This window comes from Ictalurus punctatus, chromosome 12 (assembly GCF_001660625.3).
Source record: "Ictalurus punctatus breed USDA103 chromosome 12, Coco_2.0, whole genome shotgun sequence".
Taxonomy (NCBI): Eukaryota; Metazoa; Chordata; class Actinopteri; order Siluriformes; family Ictaluridae; genus Ictalurus; species Ictalurus punctatus.
Genome location: NC_030427.2, coordinates 33,422,912 through 33,432,858, shown reverse-complemented (window position 1 = coordinate 33,432,858; position 9,947 = coordinate 33,422,912). Strand labels below are relative to the sequence as shown.

At 37.9% G+C, this 9,947-nt stretch overlaps 2 protein-coding genes across 2 annotated transcripts; one reads left to right on the top strand and one right to left on the bottom strand.

The window, feature by feature from the left end:
- Positions 1 to 2,663: 2,663 nt before the first annotated feature.
- On the bottom strand, positions 2,664 to 9,464 carry LOC108272945 (GTPase IMAP family member 8). Its single transcript, XM_017481833.3, has 3 exons — positions 9,381 to 9,464; positions 4,451 to 5,061; positions 2,664 to 4,262 (listed from the first exon to the last, which is right to left on the bottom strand). Exons 1-3 carry the CDS (start codon positions 9,446 to 9,448, stop codon positions 3,199 to 3,201), a joined length of 1,743 nt encoding a protein of 580 aa, XP_017337322.3. The 5' UTR covers positions 9,449 to 9,464; the 3' UTR covers positions 2,664 to 3,198.
- LOC128634062 (actin nucleation-promoting factor WASL-like) lies at positions 7,088 to 8,263 on the top strand. Its single transcript, XM_053684027.1, has 2 exons — positions 7,088 to 7,421; positions 7,785 to 8,263. The coding sequence occupies exons 1-2, from the start codon at positions 7,418 to 7,420 to the stop codon at positions 8,231 to 8,233; spliced, it is 453 nt and encodes a 150-aa protein (XP_053540002.1). The 5' UTR covers positions 7,088 to 7,417; the 3' UTR covers positions 8,234 to 8,263.
- Positions 9,465 to 9,947: the final 483 nt, after the last annotated feature.

The following is a 9,947-nucleotide window of genomic DNA, read 5'->3' as shown; positions in this document are numbered from 1 at the left end:
CTCTGTAAATTGGCAATCAAAATGTCTCTGAATGACAGTACCTCCACTCTGCTTCACCAATAAACTCGTACTTTTGGATCATTAAATTAAAATTTGTCGTTACCACAATAATGTTGTTTATACACTTGCTGCATGTTCTCATCTCCAAGCCTGTGGAAAAGCTAATTAATGCAGCTCAGAGAAATACGAAACATTGGAATAAACGAACCGATACTTTTATATATGAAACTAAACCCGCCAGTAGATGGCGCCAAGTCACTGTCTGTGTCCGAAACTGTTCACTCGTTCACTGTGTAGTGAATGACATTAGAGTCCACCATATGTTAAAGGGAATAAAAACTACTGTCTGTCACATTTATTTTATTTGTTTATTTTTTTTAAAAGGTAGAAAATAATTGTTTTTGCTGTGTTTAAATGTCGAGGCGTTTCCTGTCAGAGTCCTCAAACTGACGCCTGAAACCTGCCGTGAAATCTACTCCATCTGAATAGTTTTGGTTTTAGAGAAACTTGTTTTTTCCTGAGGTGATGAAAACGGGGATTTCAGAAAGAATAATAACTTTAAAGTGTGCTTTGTTAGCACGAAGACGCCACCTATCGGTAAATAACTAACGACCTTCAAAAACTGTAGTAAGAAACAAATGCAACTTTATATTTCCCCCATCCGTCTTTAATTTAATTAAAAGTCGTCAATACATTATTTTCTAATATGTTTGTGAACACTGTACACACACCTAATATGTGAACAATCCAGAAAGTTATTATTTGATGTGTACAGTTCGTAATTTAAAAGTTACATCACAAACTAGTAAAAAATAAAATAAAAACTGGATCAATAATGTGTAAATCTAAATAATCTGTTTCATTTCACTTTGAAATATGCCGATGTATTTAAATTAATAAAATGTTACACTTATATTTGTTAAAATTGCCGCCACTGAGGTTACCATCCGCAATGTTTATTTTTTAATTATGGGAAATAGTGCGTTGGTGAGTGTACATTGGATGTCCACTTGAAGTCAGAGTGCATTGTGGGTATAAATGAGCGAATGAATGAAGTTGTTCAGAATTCAGACACCTCTACAAAATGGCCGACACTGATCTAGTACACTGTATAGGAGATCGGGAGCGGATTCAGACCGTCAGTGTTGCTGGGAAACGCAACCGTTCCGCTTTGTTTGGACTTTTGTTATTGGTGAAATCGAGCAAAAACAGTCAACACTCACAATATTGTGTCTAAAATATTAATAATTTAATATGAACTTATTGTTTATTGAACTGTTGTATGAAATGAATATCACGTTTGAGATGGTGTTGATATTCGGGAAAACAGCACTCTGGTCCGTGTGATATTATTTAACTATATTATATTATTTATATATCTTTTTTTTTTTTTTAAACTCATACAGGGGTAATTCATATCTTGAATTTTGGGACATGTTTATTAATTTGGGGGGAATTTAAGACCCTGCAGGATGCTATTTTACCCCAATACTAGACTAGTATGTTTGTTGTGAAGCTTAATAGAGGACTATGGCTGTACTGAGATGGTTTAATAGTGGTTTAATTTCACAGCAGTGATGAACAATGTTGAAGCTTAGGCACACGCTTAACTGTGAATTGATACCATGGGCTAAATTTAAATAAAAACTCAACTATAAAATAAAATTTTTAAAAGTCTTACAAAAAGGGCAGGCACTCATGCACCACTAGGGGTCTACCTGTGCACGTACCTGCGTGTAATCATTTATATGGTGAAGTTTTCTGTAAGGAAACATTTCATTATGTTAGCTCTCTCTCTCTCTCTCTCTCTCTCTCTCTCTCTCTCTCTCTCTCTCTCTCTCTCTCACGCACACACACACACACAGTAGCAAGAAAACACTGCTGCTCAGCTCTCATGGCAAGTTCTGACAGGAACACACATACTTCAGCTCACATACTTTATATTCACATGACCATGCTGAAGTGTAGTGTTATCTGTCCCACAACACACACACACACACACACACACACACACACACACACACACACACACACACACACACACACACACACACACACACACACACACACGCAAATATAGGATTTGAGCTTTCTTGGTTCCTGTAATGTAACACACAGTAATTCCCTGAGTAACGTCAAGGTGTTAGAACCCCAGTTACAGCGTAACCCGTCAGTCTATAGCAGCTGATATTCACAGAGAACGGTAAATGTAATCTTATAATAAACCACATCATACTTTACACCTTAGAAGAGTTTGGTATTTATTAGAATATATTATTGCAGTCATTTATAGACGATTCAGCTGCAGGTTACTCTCAGGCTCTTAGAGGACATGATCAGCTGGTGTTTCCAGTTTCTGCTGGGGCTGTAAGCAGAAAAGAAAACACACCAGAGCAGGTCACACAGGTTAGGTAAGGCTGGGAAGGTGTGTGTGTGTGTGTGTGTGTGTGTGTGTGTGTGTGTGTGTGTGTGTGTGTGTGTGTGTGTGTGTGTGTGTGTATCTCAAATCATAACACAAAACAATATTTTAGCTGTACTTCACACCTCACTTTTCAAGACAACGAATATTTAAGCATGATCAATTAAAATAACAATACACATAAATGATGAGACATGCATTATTAAAACTGTAAAGTTTACTATAAAAGAAGACAGAAACTATCTTTGGATCAAAACACTACTTTTATTACATTAACAAACAAAAAGCTCTGTCATATGATACATGCATATTTGTGTTTCTTGAAATTAAAATTGTTATTTCTCTCAAATTAAAGAATATATGGACTAAAAAAAAAGACAGATATTCCTAGAATGTTATGTAATGTGTTCAAATGCTGTTCAAAACGATCAGAAATTCTAAAAGATCTTAAAAGATTGATGAATCAAATCCACTATATTGCTGACAGGCTACTGCATACACTACTGCACAATTTCCCAATGAGTAATATGATATGCTGAAATTTAACATAAGCAAATAGGTGAGAAATGTAATATAACCTCTTTTTAATTTTTAATTGTAAATGATCAGTGTAGATTGAACAAGAATGAAATACACCATGATTTAACATGATCCACATACACCAGTCATTTTCATGTAAAGAACTGAACAGATGTAGAATCGTGACTTATTGTATTATGAATACATCCACAGAAAATGTACCAAAATAATGTTATAAATGTCACTGTGACTTTCCTAGTTTATTCCTGATTGTGATATCTCCCACCTGTTGACCTTTGCCTGATATTAGAGCTATGGATCAAGCGAGATGTCTCTGAAGTGTCTTCAAAGAGCACGTACTCCGAATCAGGTGATTCATGTCCACCATCACTGTCTGGTGCACTCTGTCTCTCTGTGCTTTGACTTCTCTGATTATTTTGGTCTGCATTTCTACATAAAACAATACCTGTGCCAACACTAATGCCTGCGCCAATGATAACACCAATACCTGTGCCAATGCCTGCACCAATACCTGCACCTACAGGACCTGCAACAGCACTACCCACTACAGCTCCTATTACACATCCAAATAGAGTTCCACCTCCACATCCAATACCACCAGCAATAAGCAAATATTTCTCATTATTTTTGTAAAACTCCTTAAACCCGTTAATATTTCTCCTGAGTCTTGCTGCTTCCTTATACATCTCATTGGAGTAACAGGTTCCTCCATTGTTCTCCACCATTCTGTCTATCTTCTCCAGTAGCTCAGCGACCTGCTCTCGGTTTCTCTTGTCTTTATTGTTGAAGATGTGATATCTACCTCCACACTGCTTAACTAGACTGCTGAGAGATTTGTTCTGCTGAATCACCATATCCACAGACTTCCCCTCTAACTGGTCTCCATGAGTAAAGAGAATCATTGTGTATTTTTTCATCTCTCTTCCAAAAATCTCCTCTAATTTCTCTATAAGATCTTCCTCCTGTTCAGTGAACCTGATGTTAATGGGCTGGATGTAAAGGAAAGCATGAGGTCCTGGACTGGACAGATAAATACTCCTCCCTATCTCCACACTTAACTCCTCACGGGATTTTGTTGTGTCGAATAACCCTGGGGTGTCAATCACAGACACAGTCCTCCTTAAAACTACATCCTGTTGCATTTCACTTGTTGATGTTACAGACAATGAACCAATCTCAGATCTGAATCTCGCCCCTCCCAGGATAGTGTTTCCTGTAGCGCTCTTCCCAAAACCAGTCTTCCCCACCAGCACGAGTCTCCTATGAAGAGGATCTTCAGGGTCTGGTAGTCCTATCTCTGAAGCTAAATATGGATTTAAAAAGAAGATGATCACTGCACAGTTATACTGTTCATTTCATTACACTCATTCCACTTCTGTACACGGGTGGTGCTAAGCACAGTTTTTTTTAAATTAGATGGACAATATAGAAAGTAAATTAAATTAGAAAATGACTGTGTTATGGAAACGCTTATACAGGAAATATACTTACAGACGATTTGTGCAGTCTCTTTTATTTTATTAATTAACTTTTGGACTTGATTTGGACTTTGAGAGTTGTTGTTAAAGACATGATATCTGTTGTGAAATTTCTGCACCAGTTTCTTCAGTTCTTCTGTGTCTTCTATAAACTGCTCTATAGTGAGATCTTCACTCTCCAGCTCGTCTCCTCTGGTGAAGAGGATCCATGTGTTTTGGACGAGTCTTTCTGGTATAAAGTCCTCAATCAGAAGAACAGCTTCTTTATCTTCTTGTGTAAATCTGCCTATGTTTATCACCAACAGAATCACAGTGCAGGTTGCTTCATCTCGCTGGAGCAGAGGCTGCCATTTAGCTAAAACATTTTCATCACTTGTTTCTGTATTAAAGAGTCCTGGTGTGTCGGAGACATCAAGAGTCACTCCGTTAAAAATGACTCTCTCCATCATAACATCCTGAGTTACAGATTTAAATGTCTTCTTGGAAAAAAAAGAGTTTTTTCCTAGTATGGTGTTTCCTGAAGCACTTTTTCCTGATCCTGTTTTTCCAAGGAGAATAATGTCATAGTGTAGATAATGAGTGTTGCTTGTAGCTGAATCCATTTTTCTATGCTCGTAAATGTACCTATAGGTTATTAAAAAAAATGGGGGCGGGGACTGCATTTAGTGGAGATTCAGTGCAATTGGAACACATTTTGTATGTGATTAAATTACTCAATGATGGTTTAAATTACAGACTTGATACTTCCCACAATATAATTTTATTTCTGCTTGTTTTGATATATGGTGTTTGGTTTATCCACAATGTTTTTGTGAGCTCTGCAACTACTACAAACTTCATCTTTACAGCCTCATATTTACATTTACATTTACATTTATTCACTTTGCAGACGCTTTTATCCAAAGTGACTTACAAATGAGATATTATATATCTCTAGATATTATAATATCTAGATATTATAATAAATATTAGAGTCTTTTGCGTCTTGATGCTGTTTAAGTTCACTCCTCCACCTCCTCGGTCTTAAGCAAGACAGAAAGGTATTACAGGGGTACCGCAGTCCTGCAAACTATACTGGCATGCACAAACTCTGAATACTATGCGAAAGGTGAACACTTTGCGAATATGTGCACATAACTGCAGTTTTTGGAGTTGTACAGAAAAATAATATTCGTAAAATATTTCCTGCTAAAAACACACACTGTGTCCGAAACCTCATACTTACCTGTATAGTTTCGGATGCAGTACTCTACACATACACAACTGATTCAGCCATACAGTACTCTACACATACATAACTGACTCATCCATACAGTACTCTACACATACATAACTGATTCATCCATACAGTACTCTACACATACACAACTGATTCAGCCATACAGTACTCTACACATACATAACTGATTCAGCCATACAGTACTCTACACATGCACAACTGATTCAGCCATACAGTACTCTACACATACACAACTGATTCATCCATACAGTACTCTACACATACACAACTGATTCATCCATACAGTACTCTACACATACACAACTGATTCATCCATACAGTACTCTACACATACACAACTGATTCATCCATACAGTACTCTACACATGCACAACTGATTCATCCATACAGTACTCTACACATACACAACTGATTCATCCATACAGTACTCTACACATACACAACTGATTCATCCATACAGTACTCTACACATACATAACTGATTCATCCATACAGTACTCTACACATACACAACTGATTCATCCATACAGTACTCTACACATGCACAACTGATTCATCCATACAGTACTCTACACATACACAACTGATTCATCCATACAGTACTCTACACATACACAACTGATTCATCCATACAGTACTCTACACATACATAACTGACGTAGCCATACAGTACTCTACACATACATAACTGATTCATCCATACAGTACTCTACACATACACAACTGATTCATCCATACAGTACTCTACACATACACAACTGATTCATCCATACAGTACTCTACACATACATAACTGACGTAGCCATACAGTACTCTACACATACATAACTGATTCATCCATACAGTACTCTACACATACACAACTGATTCATCCATACAGTACTCTACACATGCACAACTGATTCATCCATACAGTACTCTACACATACACAACTGATTCATCCATACAGTACTCTACACATACACAACTGATTCATCCATACAGTACTCTACACATACATAACTGACGTAGCCATACAGTACTCTACACATACACAACTGATTCATCCATACAGTACTCTACACATTGTTGGCTCGAATTTAGCCTATTACCCAAAAACATTTAAAACTCAACTTAGAAGCCAATACTCACATCTACCTCTGAGCCCAGTTGGAGATAGAAAAAACACACCAGCCGTGAGTGAGAAGAAGCAAGGGTCCAGCTTTATTGTTCCATTCCACCACACGAGATCCACACCGATGAGAATTCTCAGAAGTGATCCCAATACCCTGAGCTTAAGCTCCAGTATTTATACTGTATTTACACACTAGATAACCCATAGGTTTCCAGAAAAGGCCTATTTCACTTACCCATAGAATTGAAACCAGGGGTTTTAATTTACACATAAAATCAGAACCCAGGCATTTCCAACAATCCAGGAAACAAAAACCCAGGGTTTCTAGTTACCTAGGTTGTCAAAAACCAAGATTCCCATTTACCTAGGTTTTCAAAAACCAGGATTCTCTTTTACCTAGGTTTTCAAAAACCAGGATTCTCTTTTACCTAGGTTTTCAAAAACCAGGATTCCTATTTCCCTAGGTTAAAAAAATGACGTAAGCAAGACGACTAAACAACCGGGAGGGACCTTGGTCTTATCGTTATCTCGAGGGGGGGGCAGCCACCCTTATAACTGGCTTTCTTCATGGTTCTCTAAAAATTAAGGCTTTCCTTGCGAGACGAGAATCTTCACCATCTGAATCATGAGTAAGTTATATTTTCCTTTTTTTCCTGTATTTCTCGTTTATAATTTATTTTCATATTTGCACTATATTTCTTAGTTTATATATATTTATACTACTTGAAAAGCGGTTTACTGTACTTCCAACTTCTTAATATCATTACAGTTCTACTGTCCTGCATATCCTACAATTCTGCTTTTTATAGAGTTTCTCTATTACTATAAGATTCTATTAAAGTTATTCATGTGTGTGTATGAGGAAGAGAGTGTGTGTGTATGTATGTTTTTAGCACTCCTCAGCTCGTACACTTCTTTTTGACTTTTTTACTATTACTGCTCTTAAATTGCTCGTAATTCCAATCCGCCTAATCCCGCTTCTATGTGTCTAGGTGCCGGTGCCCGTCGTCAGTCCCCTCTCTCTCCGTTACTGGACCTGGATCAGGGTTTGGACCTGGATCTGGACACTCATTACCAGCTTGTGCATCTCACTGCTGATATCATGATGCTACTTAACTATCTTCGCAGCACCCCCCCCCCAAGAATGGAGATCCGGGGTTCCCCCCTCTTCTTCGGTACAGAATCTGCCCCACGAACGTGCGTGTTGACGCCTCTACACAGTCAGACCCAGAACCCCCCTCCAGCTTCCAATCCGAGGATGATGATGTTGTCTTCTCCGATCCGGGCCCCGACCATCCGTCCCTCTTCTCACCCACCAGTCCGCCCGACTCTCAGTGGTCCGCTCACTTCACCCACCCTGATTTCCCCATGTCCCCAGGACGCACCCCATTTTCCTCCCCCTCTTACTCTCCTCCAGACTACGCACCCACCCGTCCTGTGAATTACCAATAAAATTACATTTTTACTCATACTCAATCTCCCTCGTGTTTATTTCATGTCATTTTTATCCACAACAACATACACAACTGATTCATCCATACAGTACTCTACACATACACAACTGATTCAGCCATACAGTACTCTACACATACACAACTGATTCAGCCATACAGTACTCTACACATACACAACTGACGTAGCCATACAGTACTCTACACATACACAACTGATTCATCCATACAGTACTCTACACATACACAACTGATTCATCCATACAGTACTCTACACATACACAACTGATTCATCCATATAGTACTCTACACATACACAACTGATTTAGCCATATAGTACTCTACACATGCACAACTGATTCATCCATACAGTACTCTACACATACACAACTGATTCATCCATACAGTACTCTACACATACACAACTGATTCAGCCATACAGTACTCTACACATACATAACTGACGTAGCCATACAGTACTCTACACATACACAACTGATTCAGCCATACAGTACTCTACACATACACAACTGATTCATCCATACAGTACTCTACACATACACAACTGATTCAGCCATACAGTACTCTACACATACACAACTGATTCAGCCATACAGTACTCTACACATACACAACTGATTCAGCCATACAGTACTCTACACATACACAACTGATTCAGCCATACAGTACTCTACACATGCACAACTGATTCATCCATACAGTACTCTACACATGCACAACTGATTCATCCATACAGTACTCTACACATACACAACTGATTCATCCATACAGTACTCTACACATACACAACTGACGTAGCCATACAGTACTCTACACATGCACAACTGATTCATCCATACAGTACTCTACACATACACAACTGATTCATCCATACAGTACTCTACACATACACAACTGACGTAGCCATACAGTACTCTACATATACACAACTGACGTAGCCATACAGTACTCTACATATACACAACTGATTCAGTCTTACAGTACTCTATACATGCACAACTGACGTGATTTGGATGTTTGAAACAGAAACGTACTGACATTGAAATGTAAACAGACAGGTAAAATAAAATTAATGTGTGCTCAAAAAAAGTAATTTAAAACATTTGTATAACTCACCCTTTAGTGAAGTGTAAACGACTCGTCGACACTAGTGACTTGATGATAATGAAAGTAAGACAGAACATGAAAGTGGTTGTGCTTTATTCTCCTCCCTCTATCTTCATACGCAGGGTAAGAGCATGCTGTGACTCGTGTAGATGTAAAGATAAAAGCAGAAGTGTAGAATTGTGTTCATTCTCAATACACAACCATTTTCTCATTCAAACATAACACATTTTCTATCAGCATGTTTACGTGGACAACAATAATCCGATATTAACATGATTAAAACGATACTCTGATTAAGAAACAAACATGTCAACAGTGATTATTGATGACCTTAATATGATTAGTCATACTCGAAGTAAACACAAATCGAATGAAGACGTGTGGAGTATTCCTGTTATAAGTTCAAGTTCAAGTGATTTTATTGTCATTTCAACCATATAAAATTGGCACAGTACACAGTGAAATGAAACAACGTTCCTCTAGGACCATGGTGCTACATAAAAAAACACACTAACCACATGAGACACAGAACTAAATAAGATCTACACATTTCTACATAAAGTGCACATGCAGACG